This window comes from Pristiophorus japonicus, chromosome 16, assembly GCF_044704955.1.
Source record: "Pristiophorus japonicus isolate sPriJap1 chromosome 16, sPriJap1.hap1, whole genome shotgun sequence".
Classification (NCBI taxonomy): Eukaryota; Metazoa; Chordata; class Chondrichthyes; family Pristiophoridae; genus Pristiophorus; species Pristiophorus japonicus.
The window spans coordinates 77,637,468-77,657,209 of record NC_091992.1 but is presented as its reverse complement, the minus strand read 5'-3'; the positions used below and the strand labels follow the sequence as shown (position 1 = coordinate 77,657,209).

At 45.8% G+C, this 19,742-nt stretch overlaps 1 protein-coding gene across 1 annotated transcript in view; it reads right to left on the bottom strand.

Annotated features, from left to right (window-relative positions):
* Positions 1-6,721: 6,721 nt before the first annotated feature.
* pik3cg (phosphatidylinositol-4,5-bisphosphate 3-kinase, catalytic subunit gamma) overlaps positions 6,722-19,742 on the bottom strand; it is a 68,921-nt gene continuing 55,900 nt past the window's right edge. Inside the window, exons 9-11 of the mRNA XM_070857471.1 lie at positions 19,233-19,344; positions 17,917-18,074; positions 6,722-10,348 (exon numbers count right to left, since the gene is read on the bottom strand). Of these exons, the coding sequence (XP_070713572.1) occupies positions 10,067-10,348; positions 17,917-18,074; positions 19,233-19,344 (552 nt within the window). The 3' untranslated portion in view covers positions 6,722-10,066. The remainder of the gene's footprint in view (positions 10,349-17,916; positions 18,075-19,232; positions 19,345-19,742) is intronic.

Here is a 19,742-nt window from a genome sequence, read left to right as displayed (position 1 = left end):
CTGTACTGTATGATTCTGTACTGTATGATTCTGTGTATGATTCTGTACTGTGTGATTCTGTACTGTGTGATTCTGTACTTTATGATTCTGTGTGTGATTCTGTACTGTATGATTCTCTACTGTATGATTCTCTACTGTGTGATTCTGTGTGTGATTCTGTACTGTATGATTCTGTACTGTATGATTCTCTACTGTATGATTCTGTGTGTGATTCTGTACTATATGATTCTGTACTGTATGATTCTGTACTGTATGATTCTGTGTGTGATTCTGTACTGTATGAATCTGTACTGTATGATTCTGTGTGTGATTCTGTACTGTATGATTCTGTACTGTATGATTCTCTACTGTATGATTATGTACTGTATGATTCTGTGTGTGATTCTGTACTGTATGATTCTGTACTGTATGATTCTGTGTGTGATTCTGTACTGTATGATTCTGTGTGTGATTCTGTACTGTGCGATTCTGTACTGTGTGATTCTGTACTGTGTGATTCTGTGTGTGATTCTGTACTGTGTGATTCTATGTGTGATTCTGTACTGTGTGATTCTGTACTGTATGATTCTGTACTGTATGATTCTGTGTGTTATTCTGTACTGTGTGATTCTGTACTGTGTGATTTTGTGTATGATTCTGTACTGTGTGATTCTGTACTGTATGATTCTGTACTGTGTTATTCTGTACTGTGTGATTCTGTATTGTGTGATTCTGTACTGCATGATTCTGTACTGTATGATTCTGTACTGTGTGATTCTGTACTGTATGATTCTGTACTGTGTTATTCTGTACTGTGTGATTCTGTACTGTGTGATTTTGTGTGTGATTCTGTACTGTGTGATTCTGTACTGTGTGATTCTGTGTATGATTCTGTACTGTGTGATTCTGTGTGTGATTCTGTACTGTGTGATTCTGTACAGTATGATTCTGTACTGTGTGATTCTGTACTGTGTGATTCTGTACTGCATGATGCTGTGTGTTATTCTGTACTGTGTGATTCTGTACTGTGTGATTCTGTACTGTGTGATTCTGTGTGTTATTCTGTACTGTGTGATTCTGTACTGTGTGAATCTGTACTGTATGATTCTGTACTGTATAATTCTGTGTGTGATTCTGTACTGTATGATTCTGTACTGTATGATTCTGTGTGTGATTCTGTACTGTGTGATTATGTACTGTATGATTCTGTACTGTATAATTCTGTACTGTGTGATTCTGTGTGTGATTCTGTACTGTATGATTCTGTATCATGTGATTCTATACTGTGTGATTCTACATTGGGCCAATCTCGCCTGTGCCTATTCCTTGATTTTGAATCAGGGCGCTTGACCAGCAATTAGGGAAAGGGATGAACATATGTGTTTTCATTTGAGTATCCCTCTCTTATACTTACTGATACAAGTGTTGTCTAAACTGATAACGCGACTATGTAATGCTTTGTGGAAACCAGAAAGGCTAAGATTTGCACTTATCTGTCACCTTATCACATCTCTTGGGAATATTTCAAATTAATTCACAATGAATGCTGTGAACCGCAGTAACTTGTGTAGCAAATCATGGCGACCGATATCCACACAGCAAGATCCCACATACAGAGAGTGAATGTAAAAGATTGCATGGTGCTATCTAAAGAGGAGCAGGGTATTCACCACGCCAACATTCGCCCCTCAACCAAAACAACACATATCCGTTCATTCATTTACTTGTGGATGTGGGATCTTACTGTGTGTTTGCCTACATAACTATAGTGAGTGGGGGTAATTTTAACTTTGGGTGATAGTTAAGTGGACCGTATCAAATTAGCCCATTGATATGGGCTAATTTGATACGGTCCATATCAATTGGCTAATTTGATATGGCCCATTTTCCTTGACATTGAAGTCAATGGAAGAGAAAATGGGGGCCCTTTTGATATCGCCTTTGTTGCACTCTCACCCAATGTTTAAATTAACCCCTCTGTGCTTTAATTGTACTTTGTTGATTGTGCTGGGAATGTTGGCCTGACTGAGTATGGTCAGTGCTTCGATGCTGGGGATGTTGGCCTGATCGAGGACACTAACGTCGGTGCGTCTGTCCTCCCAGGAGATTTGCAGGATCTTGCGGAGACATCGTTGGTGGTACTTCTCCAGTGATTTGAGGTGTCTACTGTATATGGTCTACATCTCTGTGCCATACAGGAGGGCGGGTATTATTACAGTCCTTTAGACCATGAGCTTGGTGCCAGATTTGAGGGCCTGATCTTCGAACACTCTCTTCCTCAGGCGGCCGAAGGCTGCACTGGCACACTGGAGGCGGTGTTGAACCTCGTCGTCGATGTCTGTCCTTGCTGATAATAGGCTCCCGAGGTATGGAAAGTGGTCCACGTTGTCCAGGGCCACGTCATGGATCTTGATGACTGGGGAGCAGTGCTGTGTGGCGGGGTCAGGTTGGTGGAGGACCTTTGTCTTACGGATGTTTAGTGTAAGGCCCATGCTTTCTTACGCCTCATTGAAGATGTTGACTATGACTTGGAGTTCAGTCTCTGAATGTGTCGTCCGCGTAATGTAGTTCGATAAAATTGATGCAAGCTGTTAGTGATTATCCAGTGCGAACATTGTAAACTCTAGCGGAGCAAGCCTTCCTCGCTTTCGAGGGACTGCCTATGATGACTACAAGTCCACGCCATTGCATTGATTTCACTGTCGAGTCCATTAGGATTGTTACAGCGCACCCTGTGGAGAAGCAGGGTATCTCTGACAGCGACTTCCGGATTTCACTTTTAACTGAGGATAAGACGGTCTTGGATCTAGCCTGGAGGCGACGAAGGTTGAACAGGTTCCCACTGGTTCTATAGTTTAGTCCGACTCCAGCGGGGAGCTTTTTGAGTGTGAAGTGGAGCATTGCAGCGAGGAAGATCGAGAAGAGCGTTGGCGCGATGATGCACCCCTGCTTGACCCCGGTCTGGACATGGATTGGGTCTGTGGTGGATCCGTTGGTAAGGATCACGGCTTGCATGTCGTCGTGGAGCAGGCGGAGGATGGTGCCAAACTTTTGGCGGCAGCTGAAACGGAGGAGGATGCTTCATAGTCCCTCGCGGTTAACAGTGTCAAAGGCCTTTGTAAGGTCAATGAAGGCCATGTACAAGGGTCGGTGCTGTTCCCTGCATTTCTCTTGTAGTTGTCGCGCAGTGAAGTTCATGTCCGTTGTACCCCGTAGTGGACGGAATCTGCACTGTGACTCTGGGAGGAGCTCCTCAGCCACAGGGAGAAGATAGTTGAGGAGGATTCTAGCGATGACCTTCCCAGTGGCTGATAACAGGGAGATTTCTCTGTATTTGCCGCTGTTGAACTTGTCCCCTTTTTTAAAGATGGTCACAATCGTTGCATCTCTGAGATCTCCTGGCATGCTCTCCTCCCTCCAGATGAGAGAGATGAGGTCATGTGTTTGTGCCAATAGTGCCTTTCACCATACTTTAGTGCCTCAGCAGGGATTCCATCGCTCCCGTTGCCTTGTTGTTCTTGAGCTGACGGGCGGGCCACATTGTTCGCATGCCTGACACAAGACTCCCAAAGCAAACGCTCTACACGGCAAGCGAGCCCCAGGTGGGCAGAGGAAACATTTCAAGGACACCCTCAAAGCCTCCTTGATAAAATGCAACATCCCCACTGACACCTGGGAGTCCCTGGCCAAAGACCGCCCTAAGTGGAGGAAGAGCATCCAGGAGGGCGTTAAGCACCTCGAGTCTCATCGCCGAGGGCATGCAGAAAGCAAGCGCAGGCAGTGGAAGGAGCGTGCGGCAAACCAGACTCCCCACCCACCCTTTTCTTTAACGACTGTCTGTCTACCTGTGACGGAGACTGTAATTCCCGCATTGGACTGTTCAGTCACCTAAGAACTCACTTTTAGAGTGGAAGCAAGTCGATTTCGAGGGATTGCATATGATGATGATGATTGACTGTGAAGTGCATTGGAGAACATGATAAGGCACCTTGTAAACACAAGGGCCCGAACTTTGCAGTGAGTGGCGAAGGAACAGGTCTCACCATTCACCTGGTTGACAGCTGCTCACAAAGTTTTCATGGGCTTTAGAGCGGAGACCTGCTCTTATCCGGTGTCTGATCCAGCGAGGCGCCGTCCACAGGGCAGGAAAAGAAACTGCGAGGCTCTTGAACCACCAAAAAAAACACTGAGACTGCGCATGCGCAACTACTTCCGGTTCGTTGGCAGCAGTTGCGTCCGCCGTGCCATACAAAGTACTGTTTATAGTCCTTTCTCACAACCAAGTGCTCTCACACCGTCCCCGTTTTGGAGAAAATGAATGTGCATTTCTTTTTTTGTTTTTGCTTATTTATGTAAAGGAGATTGAGAAGTTTTCAAAATTTTGACGGGCAGTTGATAAATTCGATGCAAACTGTTCACAATGGCAAAGGGTTCAAAATGTAATGGGCAAAACTTTAAAATTTGGAGTAATTAAGGAATCCAAACAGCTTTCACGCAGGGAAGCCATCAGATAAATGGGTTCTACTTCTAGTGGACAGCGAGGTGTGCTTGAAGAGATGGAGGTGGTCGAGAGGATATTGTGACTAAGCAGGAAGGTTGGGTTGAGATCAGCTAAAGAGAGGAGATGGTTTGTTGGGATAAATGGCTTTTTACTTGTGACCAAAGTCCTAAAAATTATGCTGACCTTAAGAGGGGCAGAAGTGCGGCAGAATGGGACGTCCGTCGGCTGCTGATGCCTCACTCACCAGGACTCCATCTCAAATCTTGGGGATGGGATTGGATTGCTTAAATATTCAGGATGGACGATCCACACACAGAGGGGCAACAGAGGCACCTGCCCCTGAATCTCAAAACAGCCCCTCGAGTTCCAGGCCCTTATCAGGCTGAAGATGCTGGTAAGAACATCATTTTTATTTCATTCCCTGCAGGGAACATTTAACCAGTCATTAGAAGGTAGGTTATCCCTCTGGGAGCCCTTGCAAAATGTAATCTTTAGGCCTTTTGTAGTCCCGTCATGGAACCCACCCCTACTCCTGGCTGGAATAGAGGTACAGCAAGCAGGAATCCCAGGAACAGCCCCTGAAATGCCCACAAAATGCTTCTCGGCTGTAAGTGAGACAGGGAGAAGCTGTGCCTGCACCATCCCCATCCTCCTATTGGAATTTGCTGGGTAAGTTAGTTGGGGCAGAACGCAATGGAGCTGGGTCCAGCCTCAAAGTCTGTCCCCTCCCCCACCACTACAACTACACTTGAGTTCCATCCCCATGTGACTGGACTTTCAGCTGCTGAAACCTTTTGTTACCTCTAGACTTGACTATCCCAACGCACTCCTGGCTGCCCTCCCACATTTTATCTGTAAACTTGAGGTCATCCAAAACTCGGCTGCCTGTGTACTAACTCGCACCAAGTCCCGCTCACCCATCACCCCTGTGCTCGCTGACCTACATTGGCTCCCGGTTAAGCGATGTCTTGATTTCAAAATTGTCATCCTTGTTTAAAAATCCCTCCATGACTTTGCACCTCCCTATCTCTGTAATCTCCTCCAGCCCCACAACCCCCCGAGATGTCTGCGCTCCTCTAATTCTGCCCTCTTGAGCATCCCTGATTATAATCGCTCAACCGTTGGTGGCCGTGCCTTCTGTTGCCTAGGCCCCAAGCTCTGGCACTCCCTGCCTAAACCTCTCCACCTCTCTACCTCTCTTTCCTTCTTTAAGACGCTCCTTAAAACCTACCTCTTTGACCAAGCTTTTGGTCACCTGCGCTAATTTCTTCTTCTGTGGCTCGGTTTCAAATTTGTTTGTTTTGTTGTAAAACACTCCTCTGAAGCACCTTGGGACGTTTTACTAAGTTAAAGGTGCTATATAAATACAAGTTGTTGTTGTTGCTGTGTTGCACCAGACTGCTGTCAGTCATCTCACAGCCATGCTCCAGATTGGGCAGAAGCTTGGTAACATCGTCAAATTACACTCTTGCAACCGGAGTGTGTTTTTTGGGACAGTGCAGCCCAGAAATAAGGAGCTGAAGAAATATGGAGCAGGTCAGACTGGATGGATACCTATCTGTTTCCTGAGACAATCGCATATTATAATAAACGACATTCACTCATCATCTGTTTTTGTTATGTTGATTGAGGGATAAATATTGGCCAGGACACCGGGGATAACTCCCCTGCTCTTCTTCAAAATAGTGCCATGGGATCTTTTACATCACCTGCGAGGGCAGACGGGATCTCAGTTTAACGTCTCATCCACAAACCAGGAGTGCACATCTGGAATTGGCGAGTGGGCAGAATGGGCAGGAAATTGTGGGGAGCTGCTTGCGATTTCCTGCTCTGCACTCCCACTAGATGAGAACCTGCCGTCTGAGCGGGCATTGATAAATTTCAACCTTCCACACGGCTTCACCAAGAAGTGAGAGAAGGCGCCAGAGGACTGTGAACCTGTGAGGATGCTTTCTTTTGGTTGTAGTTCTCCTGTATTAGTGTTACAAGTTCTTCATAGCTCTTGGTTGTTGTCTTCTCCAGGACTAGCAAGTCCCTGACGAGACAACAGATGTTGGGCCCACAACTGTTAAGCAGGATGGCCCTGCGCTTGTTCGGTTGTTTAGCCAGTGTGTCCTCATCCAGATCGTTGGCTATGAAGAAATGTTCCAATCTTTCTACAAAAGCTTCCCAATCTTCCCCATCGGTGAATTGTTGAAAGTTGCTGAGATTCGACATGCTGTGCGTGTAGTTTGTGACCTCGTCGCCAGTTATTATGAATGTAGGCACCTTGTTAATGACTTCACGAGGCAGGGGTATGATACTCAAAGTGTGTAGACTGTAGTCCTTTATTTGCAGTTCCTCGAGTGAGGACATCAAGCTGTGAGCTCCCTTTTATACTGGGTTACCCGCAGTGTGCAGGTAACCCTTAGATCTCCAGCAGCAGCACCCTCTGGTGTACAGGTAAGGTGCGTACAGTGTAAAGGTACATTCAGTGTTACAGACATCATATGACAATACAAGCATGCATACATAACACCTGGATTGTCAGCAGTGAAGAAATGGTCGCATCAACAAGCTGGGACGAGAGGCAGCCAAAAGACAACATGGAGGTTTGTGTTCAGTGAGCAATGATAGATTTTAAACATAAAATCAGCAGGCAAGCTAAAATCACCAGTGCAGAAGGATGGAGCTGGGCGGTTATACTTATACAGCACACATATGTACACAGAAATTACAACAGAAACAGGCTATTCAACCCAATCAGTCCATGTTGCTCTTTAGCCTCCACATGAGAAAGACTCGCATTTCTGTAGCGCCTTTCACGACCACCGGACGTCTCAAAGCACTTTACAGCCAATGAAATACTTTTGGAGTGTAGTCACTGTTGTAATGTGGGAAATGCGGCAGCCAATTTGCGCACAGCAAGCTCCCACACACAGCAATGTGATAATGAGCAGTAGTCCTGATCTCATGTGCCCCGTTTCCATATCTCTTTATCCCCTTTTCCTTTAACCACCTATTCAGCCGACTTTTAAATGTTGACATGGTCTCAGCTTTAATCACTAACACCACAGCCTCACAATCCTCTGTGTCTCTTGCATTTAATCTTTAATGATGTCCCCTTGTCATAGACCCCTCTCAGACACTGGAACCAGGGTAGCCCACTATGGTTGGACATGTTCCTTGAGGTTCCATCACATGACCTCCTGTCCGCACACTCCCATTGGTCCATCCTGACGACACACCACCTTCCCACACCAATTGGAAAGCGAGCAAGCAATTCATTGAATGATTCTTGACTATCAGTCTTTTTCCCCCCATTTCCAATATTTTTAGAACTGATAAATAAAAGTGTTCAAAGAAAATGAAAAAAAAATACAACTTTTCTATTAATGCCTCTGTGATTTTTCTCCATAGTTGCTCGTAGCAGAGTCCTAGAGATTATTCTTCAATTCCTGAAGATGCCAGGGCAATCCTGAAGGGTTGACCACTCTACCGGAAATAGGGATCTGTTCTATCTTTTCATAATTTTAAACAGCCCTATCAAATCATGTACCTGTAGTATCTTTTCTCTCTATTAAATTATTACTGTTCATGTTCCAATGAACAATTTTACAAAGGCAGTGCCAAGTCGTTGCGTTGTGAGGGAAGGTTGCAGAAGGTTAGACACGAGAGTCTGGAGAGAAGCTGGTTAAGGACAGTGGCCATTGAAGGATATAACATATTTTCAATGAGATAGACAAAGGAAAGCCAGAATATTACTTCAAGCTAAGTTACGCCATTTCAAATTAGTGAAAAGTAAATTCGAAACCGATGTTAGAAATAATCGGCGGGAGTTGTCTTCGGGTTTCTCCCCATCCGCCGCATCATTGCAAACCCTATTTACCAGCCAACCTCTGGCAAAATCACGGCGGTGAAGTGGGAGAAGCCCCAAGGAAATTCCAGGGAATCTTCTACTTCTGAGGCAGTCCACCGTAGACGAGGATGACTTGCTTCCACACTAAAATCAGTTCTCAGGTGACTGATGAGACCAATGCGGGATCTACAGTCTCTGTCACAGGTGGGGCAGACGGTGGTTGGAGGGACGGGTGGGTGGGGTGCTGGATTTGTCTTACACTCCTTCCGCTGTTTGTGCTTGGCTTCCGTGTGCTACCGGCGAAGAGACTCGAAGTGTTCGGCACCTTCCCGGATGCTTCTCCTCCACTTTGAGCGGTCTTGAGCCAGGGATTCCCAGGTGTCGGTGGGGATATTACATTTTTTTCAAGGAGGCTTTGAGGGTGTCCTTGAAGCGTTTTCTCTGCCCTCCTGTGACTCGCGTGCCGTGATGTAGCTCGGAGTAGAGAGCTTGTTTTGGGGGTCTAGCATGTGGATAATGTGGCCCGTCCATCAGAGCTGATCGAGCATGGTCAGTGCTTCGATGCTGGGGATGTTGGCCTGAGAGAGAACGCTGACGTTGGTGTGCTTATTCTGCCAATGGATTCGCAGGATTTTGCAGAGGCAATGTTGGTGGTACTTCTCCAGTGCTTTGAGGTGCCTGCTGTACATAGTCTATGTCTCTGAAGTATAAAGGAGTGCGGGAATCACCACTGCCCTGTAGACCATGAGTTTGGTGCCGGAGTGGGTTCGGAATAATCGGCCAGGTGAGGTAGCTGAGTCGGGCATGAGGGGTGTTCAAACATAGCCAGATGCTGAGCTCTGCGAGTTAGCGTACGAGGAAACTGCGCTCTGATGGGCTGAATGGCCTCGAGATTTGAGGTGGGAATGGAGGCCGTGGGGAATCTGCAAGTCTGCCGTTATATGGGGTTTAGTGGGGGTGCAAAGTGCCAACGTGTGGGTTGGGAGCTGGCAGCAGCCCCAAAGTTAAACTGGCAGGTTCGCCAAGGCCACAAGGACGCAGTAGAAATGGGTGGCCAGTGGCTGGAAGAGACCTGTGATCACTACTCTCAATATAAAAGCATCTTAAAGCAGTTGGGCAATTGTTACTGCAGGTGCCATTCAATGCAATGGGGTTGCCATGGTGATAATAAATTCAGGAGGGGAGGAGGAGTTGGGCAAAGGGGAGTAGCAAGCATTTTAAATGTGCATTGACCGGTGGGAATCGGAAGGTGATTGAACTTTGAGCCATGCCTGAGTTGTTGAGATTCCTGTTTCTTTGTGGAAATTAATGACACAGGAGAACCCCTGGCTTAACTCCAAGCACCTGGGCCAACAACAGACGGCCTCAATCTATCTTCTACACTCAGCAACATTCCACCCGTGCTTGTGTCAAAATCACCGCAGGCTCCAGCGGGTCAGCAGTCCCTTTGGGCGGAGCAGGAGTCCACAATTGCCTGTTACCGAAGGCAGGGATCGACACAACACCTTTCAAAGAGCGGCCATCTTTTAGCTATAAATGTGGGTCGACGCTACTGTTGACCTTTTCATAACGGTAAAGTATTTCAAGCTTGGTTGAGGCTCAACACACCAAAGCTAGGTTGTGGCCTAACCTGACCGAAAAACCTTCACTGGGACTAGGCTAGATTCCGGAGAGAAGTCTGCACTCCTCCCAGTTTGAGGACGTATGCTGCATGTGTCCTTCTCCCTTTGTTTTCCCACTTTGAGGAGCTATGCAGAGTGTTTATCAACCCCCTGTTTGATCCCAAGCACAAGGTGGAGGAACCAGTTGAACTGGACGGTCCATCCCTTGTCCCGGCAGATCTCGATCTGGTCCAGGAAGTGCTTCTTGGCCTCCTCCTCGTTCTTGCCCACAGTCAGCGTCTCGCGAATATATTCAATATCTTCTTTGCTGGTGAGTTGCGGCATGCCTGTCATGACCATCATGGAGAAGAGTATAATCAGCAGGTTGGTGTGGTGGCGGAGAGCAAGGTAGGCCTTGACACAGATATCCTGTGGGAAGAAATGAAATATGAAATCTATTTTCTCTTTCACTAAAGTGATATTAAATATAAATTGCACGCTTGCCAAATGTTGCACAGGCAACAGGCCTGGGTCCCAATGCACAATGCAGCAGGCCTGGGTCCCAATGCACAATGCAGCGGGCCTGGGTCCCAATGCACAATGCAGTGGGCCTGGGTCCCAATGCACAATGCAGCAGGCATTGCATTGCAATGCACAAATAGCACTCACAGGCCTGAATCCACATCATCAGGTCTTTTTCTTAGATCTCAAAAAATGTCAGTAGGATTTGACATAAAGAAAAAAAAGACGTATTTATATAGAAACATAGAAAATAGGTGCAGGAGCAAGCCATTCGGCCCTTCGAGCCTGCGCCGCCATTTAATATGATCATAGCTCATCATGCAACCTTAGAACCCCATTCCTGCTTTCTCTCAAAACCCCCTGATCCCTTTGGTGCTAAGGGCCACATCTAACTCCCTTTTGAATATATCTAACGAACTGGACTCAACAACTTTCTGTGGTAGAGAATTCCACAGGTTCACAACTCTCTGGGTGAAACGGTTTCTCCTCATCTCGGTCCGATATGGCTTACCCCTTATCTTTATACTGTGACTCCTGGTTCTGGACTTCCCCAACATCGGGAACATTCTTCCTTTATCTAATCTGTCCCGTCCCATCAGAATTGTATAAGTTTCTATAAGATCCCCTCTCATTCTTCTAAATTCCAGTGAGTATAAGCCTAGCCGATCCAGTCTTTCTTCATTTATCAGTCCTGACATCCTGGGAATCAGTCTGGTGAACCTTCGCTGCATTCCCTCAATAGCAAGCACGTCATTCCTCAGATTAGGAGACCAAAACTGCACACAATACTCAAGGTGTGGTCTCACCAAGGCCCTGTACAACTACAGGAAGACGTCTCTGCTCCTATACTCAAATCCCCTCACTATGAAGGCCAGCATGCCATTTGCTTTCTTTACTACCTGCTGTACCTGCATGCCTACCTTCAATGATTGATGTACCATGACACCCAGGTCTCGTTGCACCTCCCCTTTTACTAATCAGCCACCATTCAGATAATAATCTGCCTTACTGTTTTTGCCACCAAAGTGGATAACCTCACATTAATCCACATTATACTGCATCTGCCATGCATTTGCCCATTTACCTAACTTGTCCAAGTCCCCCTGCAGCCTCTTAGCATCCTCCTCGCAGCTCGCACTGCCACCCAGCTTAGTGTCATCAGCAAACTTGGAGATATTATATTCAATTCCTTCGTCTAAATCATTAATGTATATTGTAAATAGCTGGGGTCCCAGCACTGAACCCCACTAGTCACTGCCTGCCTTTCTGAAAAGGACCCATTTATTCCCACTCTTTGCTTCCTGTCTGCCAACCAGTTCTCTATCCACGTCAATACATTACCCCCAATACAATGTGCCTTAATTTTGCATACTAATCTCTTGTATGGGACCTTGTCAAAAGACTTTTGAAAGTCCAAATACACGGCATCCACTGGTTCTCCCTTATCTACTCTACTAGTTACATCCTCAAAAAACTCTAGAAGATTTGTCAAGCATGAATTCCCTTTCATAAATCCATGTTGACTTGGACCGATCCTTCACTGCTTTCCAAATGTGCTGCTATTACATTTTCAATACTTGATTCCAGCATTTTCCCCACCAACGACGTCAAGCTAACTGGTCTGTAATTCCCTGTTTTCTCTCTCCCTCCTTTTTTAAAAAGTGAGGTTACATCATGGGGGATTTTAACCTACATATCGATTGGTCAAATCAAATCGCACGGGGTAGCCTGGAGGAGGAATTCATAGAATGCATACGGGATTGTTTCTCAGAACAGTATGTAACAGAACCTACAAGGGATCAAGCCAGCTTAGATCTGGTCCTGTGTAATGAGACAGGAAAAATAAACGATCTCCGAGTAAAAGATCCTCTCGGAATGAGTGATCACAATATGGTTGAATTTGTAATACAGATTGAGGATGAGGAAGTTGTGTCAGAAACGAGCATACTATGCTTAAACAAAGGGGACTACAGTGGGACGAGGGCAGAGTTGGCTAAAGTAGACTGGAAACAAGGACTAAACGATGGCACAATTGAGGAACAGTGCAGGACTTTTAAGGAGCTCTTTCATAGTGCGCAACAAAAATATATTCCAGTGAAAAAGAAGGGCGGCAAGAGAAGGGATAACCAGCCGTGGATAACCAAGGAAATAAAGGAAAGTATCAAATCAAAGACCAATGCATATAAGATGGCCAAGGTTAGTGGGAAACGAGAGGATTGGGAAAATTTTAAGCAACAGCAAAGAATGACTAAAAAGCAATAAAGAAAGGGAAGATAGATTACGAAGGTAAACTTGCGCAAAACATAAAAACAGATAGTAAAAGCTTTTACAGATATATAAAACGGAAAAGAGTGACTAAAATAAATGTTGGTCCCTTAGAAGATAAAAAGGGGGATTTAATAATGGGAAATGTGGAAATGGCTGAGACCTTAAACAATTATTTTGCTTCCGTCTTCACAGTGGAAGACACAAAAACCATGCCAAGATTTGCAGGCCACAGGAATGTGGGAAGGGAGGACCTTGAGACAATCACTATCACTAGGGGGGTAGTGCTGAATAGGCTAATGGGACTGAAGGTAGACAAGTCCCCTGGTCCTGATGAAATGCATCTCAGGGTATTAAAAGAGATGGCGGAAGCTATAGCAGATGCATTCGTTATAATCTACCAAAATTCTCTGGACTCTGGGGAGGTACCAGCGGATTGGAAAGCAGCTAATGTAACGCCTCTGTTTAAAAAAGGAGGCAGGCAAACGGAAGGTAACTATAGGCCGGTTAGTTTAACATCTGTAGTGGGGAAAATGCTTGAAACTATCATTAAGGAAGAAATAATGGGACATCTAGATAGAAATAGTGCAATCAAGCAGACGCAGCATGGAGTCATGAAAGGGAAATCATGTTTAACTAACTTACTGGAATTCTTTGAGGATATAACGAGCATGGTGGATAGAGGTGTACCGATGGATGTGGTGTATTTAGCTTTCCAAAAGGCATTCGATAAGGTGCCACACAAAAGGTTACTGCAGAAGATAAAGGTATGCGGAGTCAGAGGAAATGTATTAGCATGGATAGAGAATTGGCTGGCGAACAGAAAGCAGAGAGTCAGGATAAATGGGTCCTTTTCCGGTTGGAACTCAGTGGTTAGTGGTGTGCCACAGGGATCAGTGCTGGGACCACAACTGTTTACAATATACATAGATGACCTAGAAGAAGGGACAGAGTGTAGTGCAACAAAATTTGCAGATGACACTAAGATTAGTGGGAAAGCGGGTTGTGTAGAGGACTCAAAGAGACTGCAAGGAGATTTGGATAGGTTAAGCGAATGGGCTAAGGTTTGGCAGATGGAATACAATGTCGGAAAGTGTGAGGTCATCCACCTTGGGAAAAAAAACAGTAAAAGGGAATATTATTATAATGGGGAGAAATTACAACATGCTGTGGTGCAGAGGGACCTGGGGGTCCTTGTGCATGAATCCCAAAAGGTTAGTTTGCAGGTGCAGCAGGTAATCAGGAAGGCGAATGGAATGTTGGCCTTCATTGCGAGAGGGATGGAGTACAAAAGCAGGGAGGTCTTGCTGCAACTGTATAAGGTATTGGTAAGGCCGCACCTGGAGTACTGCGTGCAGTTTTGGTCACCTTACTTAAGGAAGGATATACTAGCTTTGGAAGGGGTACAGAGACGATTCACTAGGCTGATTCCAGAAATGAGGGGGTTACCTTATGATGATAGATTGAGTAGACTGGGTCTTTACTCGTTGGAGTTCAGAAGGATGAGGGGTGATCTTATAGAAACATTTAAAATCATGAAAGGGATAGACAAGATAGAGGCAGAGAGGTTGTTTCCACTGGTAAGGGAGACTAGAACTAGGGGGCACAGCCTCAAAATACGGAGGAGCCAATTTAAAACCGAGTTGAGAAAGAATTTCTTCTCCCAGAGGGTTGTGAATCTGTGGATTTCTCTGCCCAAGGAAGCAGTTGAGGCTAGCTCATTGAATGTTTTCAAGTCAAAGATAGATAGATTTTTAACCAATAAGGGAATTAAGGGTTATGGGGAGAGGGCGGGTAAGTGGAGCTGAGTCCATGACCAGATCAGCCATGATCTCATTGAATGGCGGAGCAGGCTCGAGGGGCTAGATGGCCTACTCCTGTTCCTAATTCTTATGTGCTTATTAGCTACCCTCCAATCCATAGGAACTGAACCAGAGTCCATGGAATGTTGGAAAATGATCACCAATGCATCTACTATTTCTAGGGCCACTTCCTTAAGTTCTCTGGGATGCAGACTATCAGGCCCTGGGGATTTATCGGCCTTCAGTCCCTTCAATTTCGCTAACACCATTTCCTGACTAATAAGGATTTCCCTCAGTTCCCCCTTCTCACTAGACCCTCGGTGTATTTTCGGGAGGTTATTCGTGTCTTCCTTCGTGAAGACGGAACCAAAGTATTTGTTCAATTGGTCTGCCATTTCCTTGTTCCCCATTATGAATTCACCTGATTCTGATTGCAAGGGACCTACATTAGTCTTCACTAATCTTTTTCTCTTCCCATATCTATAGAAGTTTTTGCAGTCAGTTTTTATGTTCCCTGCAAGCTTACTTTCATACTCTATTTTCCCCCTGCTAATTAAACCCTTAGTCCTCCTCTGCCGAATTCTAAATTTCTCCCAGTCCTCAGGTTTGCTGCTTTTTCTGGCCAATTTATATGCCTCTTCCTTGGATTTAACACTTTCCCTAATTTCCCTTGTTAGCCACAGTTGAGCCACCTTCCCTTTTTTATTCTTACGCCACACAGCGATGTACAATTGTTGTAGTTCATCCATGTGATATTTAAATGTCTACCATTGCCTATCTACGGTCAACCCTTTAAGTATCATTCTCCAGTCTATCCTAACCAATTTACGTCTCACACCGTCGAAGTTTCCTTTCTTTAAGTTCAGGACCCTAGTCTCTGAATTAACTCAACATCTTAATGAAGAATTCTACCATATTATGGTCACTCTTCCCCAAGGGGCCTCGCACGACCAGATTGCTAATTAATCCTCTCTCGTTACACAGTCTTGGATGGCGCCTTTCATGACCACCGGACATCTCAAAGCACTTTACAGCCAATGAAGTACTTCTTTTTGGAGTATATTCACTGTTGTTGTCATGTATCTTACATTATTATATATAACTGTATCCTAACATGCTATACATGACTGTAATAAGATATGACCTGTAACCACCAGCATACCTTACCACCAGGGGTGCACTTGCAAGAGGCAGGTCTCAGGCAAGTGCAGCATTCCAGAGCTGTGAAATAAAGGTGCAGGTCCAGAGTAACCTTGACTTCACTACATGCCTCGTGTGAATCTGTACTGAGGGGACAGGACTTTACAGTTGTAATGTGGGAAACGCAGCAGCCAATTTGCACACAGCAAGCTCCCACACACAGCAATGTGATAATGATCAGATAATCTGTTTTTTTTGATTGAGGATCAAATATCAGCCAGGACACCGAAGATAACTCCCCTGCTCTTTTTCAAAACAGTGCCTTGTAATCATTTACATCCACTTGAGAGAGCAGACAGGATCTCAGTTTAACATCTCATCAGAAAGATGGCACCTCTGACAGTGCAGCACTCCCTCAACACTGCACTGGAGTGTCAGCCTAGATTTTTTGTGTTACAATTTCCTGGAGTGGGATTTGAACCCACAACCTTCTGAACCAGAAGCGAGAGTGCTGCCCACTGAGCCATTGCTGATATCACAAATATTATGTCACAGCTGACCTGTACAAATATTCGTTGGGCCTGATATTTTATGCCACATTTACTTTGTGTACAGGTGGAGAAGGTGACGTGCAATGAATTGCGTTGCTCCCTTAACTCCCCACACATTGAACTCCCAATCATTGAGTAGAGGCAAAGCAGTATAACAAAAAGAAAAGAGGACAAGATTGCTATACTGCACCGTGCAGCACAGCTCGCTGAGCAGCAGAGGCCCTGACAGAGTCTGGAAACTGGCAGGGGGTTGGGGGGGTGGGGGCGTTGCTGTTCTATTCAAACAGCCTTGTGTGTTCGAAAATTGTTCCCAGAATCACACATCGGTATCTCTGGACGTAACGTTGAATTGGGTTTAAAATTCAATTATCGATGCCGCTGCTGTGTTGTTATATGGAATGGTTACAGATCTTGGATATGACCTGTATTAGCAGAGTATACCAATAATGTATCTGAGCCTTCCTGTCCAACAAACGGCAGAAGTCCTTGCTCTCCTCGCCTGAGGATGCATGTACTGCAGCAGCAACAACAACTTGTCTTTATATAGCGTCTTTAATGTAGTAAAACGTCCCAAGGCACTTCATTATCAGATAACATTTGATGCCATGCCTCATAAAGAGCTATTAGGACAGGTGACAAAAAGCTTGGTCAAAGAGAGAGATTTTAAGAACATAAGAACTAGGAGCAGGAGTCGGCCACTTGGCCCCTCGAGCCTGCTCCACCATTTAATAAGATCATGGCTGATCTGATCATGGACTCAGCTCCACTTCCCTGCCCGCTCCCCATAACCCTTTAATCCCTTATCGCTCAAAAATCTGTCTGTCTCCACCTTAAATATATTCAATAACCCAGCCTCCACAGCTCTCTGGGGCAGAGAATTCCACAGATTTACAACCCACTGAGAGAAGAAATTTCTCCTCATCTCAGTTTTAAATGGGCGGCCCCTTATTCTGAGACTATGCCCCCTAGTTTTAGTTTCCCCTGTGAGTGGAAATATTTTCTCTGCATAAATCTTTTCGAGCCGCCTCATTATCTTATAAGTTTCAATAAGATCACCTCTCATTCTTCTGAACTCCAATGTGTTTCGGCCCAACCTACTCAGCCTATCTTCATAAGTCAACCCCCTCATTTCCAGAATCAACCTAGTGAACCTTTTCTGAGCAGCCTCCAATGCAAGTATACCCTTCCTTAAATACGGAGACCAAAACTGTACGCAGTACTCCAGGTGTGGCCTCACCAATACTCTGTACAGTTGTAGCAGGACTTCTCTGCTTTTATACTCTATCCCCCTTACCATAAAGGCCAACATTCCATTTGCCTTCCTGATTAAAGAGCGTCTTAACTGAGAAGAGAGAGATGAAGAGGCGGAGATGTTTAGAGAGGGAATACCAGAGCTTGGGAACTAGATGGCTGAAGGCACAGCTACCAATGGTGGGGAAAGGAAATCCAGGATGCACAAGAGGCCAGATTTGAAGGAGCACAGTGTTCTTGTTGGGTTGTAGGGCTGGAGGAGGTTACAGAGATAGGGAGGGGCGAGGCCATGAAGGGATATGAACACAAGAATGAGAATTTTAAAATCGAGGTGTTGCCGGACTGGGAGCCAATGTATATCAGCGAGCACGGGGATGCTGGATGAGCGGGACTCGCTGAGAGTCAGGAGATGGGCAGCAGGTATATCTGGTGGTCATGGTGCAATGTGTCGGGTGGTTTTACTCACCTGAAACTTCTGGAAGTGTCGGCTTGTCTTCTTGCCAGATGTGCCCATCACAAAGAGAAAGTCGGGAGTCAGAACAAAGGGGACCCTCTCCTTATTGATTCCCAGGAAGCTTTTATAGTTCCCAAGGATATGACCAAAATCGATATGGAAAAGGTTTCCTGAATGGAATAAAACAGAACTTGTCAGTTTTAAAAATTTGTACCAACATAAGTGTTCATTTCACAATCCTCCCTAATAAGTCTCAGACAAAACTGAGCGGCAGGAGGGTCAGTAACCAGAGGAAACAGACTTAAGACCATTGGCTAAAGAACCAGTGGAGAGATTAGGAGAGGTTTGTTTATGCAGCAAGTATTTATGTTCTGGAACGCACTGTCTGAAAGGGTGGTGGAGCAGATTCAATAGTAAATGTTTGCAGGGCTCTGGGGAAAGAGCAGGAGAGTGGGACTAATTGGGCAGCTCTTTCACAGAGTCGGCACAGACCCGATGGGCCGAATGGCCTCCTTCTGTGCTGTATGACTCTAAGGGCCCCGAGTTTGGTGAAACCCAAGTTCCGCCCATGTACCGTCGAAAGGACCGCTGAGATCCTGATGGTACTTTGGCCGGAAGTTTGGTGAAAAAATGTGGGAAAAACCACCCGGCGGAAAAAAATGGGCCTTACACGCCAATTCTGGGCGGCACAGCAGGCAGTAGGTCGTATTCTGGGTGGCAAATGCGATCCTCGGCAAAGTAACGTCGAGAATAGTCGGGCCCAGGGAGGGGGGACGGGAAAAATAAAACAGTTTCAAAACAATTTTAAAAAACTATCAGAAATCCTTCAGAGGACGCCATCGACCAAAATCCCTGCTAAAGAAATGAAGAAAACAAGCGCACTAACCTTTACTTGCAGGTCTTCATACTTACCGTCCAGGTAAGACCTGCCTCCACGCGGTGGTCTCGTCTGCTGCTGGAGCGGAGGCCCGCCCGGACCAATCTCGGGACGCAGCGGGCGGGAGGACATTTGTGGGCGTTGCCCGCCAGCGGATGCTCCCCAGCGGACTTTTCTCCCCGCCGGCGTGAGGGCCTGACCAAACTCGCACGGAGGGGAGAGCGAGCGCCCAGAAAACATGGAGACCGCCGAGCGGCGGCAACCGGCGGTAAGTCGACCAAACTCGGTACCCTGTGTTTCTACGAATTCCTTTCCTTCCTCCGCTGCCCTGATTAACTCAGTACAGACCGAGAATGGAAATGAGACTCCCCAGGTCTGTGTGTGTCTCAGTATCACTAAACCATCAAAGGAGCAAATATTCCCATCACCTGATTGGACACTGCACACTTACCCGACTCTGTGATCATGATGTTGTCATTGTGCCTGTCTCCTATGCCCAGGATGTAGGTGGCAACACAATACCCAGCACAGGAATAAACAAACCTTTCGACAGCCGACTGGAACTGCAAAGTCATTGAAAAATTCTTTCAGTGTGCATAGTTGAGGACGCATTTCAAATATTAAACGCTATAGCATCAGAGGGCATACAGCACGGTCACATCAAGCAAGGACCAAAGAGTCATAACAATTCAGATAAAATGGAGGTAGGAAGCAAAGGGTAATGATTGATGGATGTTTTTGTGACTGGAAGGACGTTTCCAGTGGGTCTCCGCAGGGCTCAGTACTGGGTCCCTTGCTTTTTGTGGTATATATCAACGATTTAGATTTGAATATGGGGGTATGATTAAGAAGTTTGCAGACGACACTAAAATTGGCTGTGTGGTTGATAATGTAGAGGAAAGTCATGGGCTGCAGGACGATATCAATCTACTGGTCAGGTGGGCAGAACAGTGGCAAATGG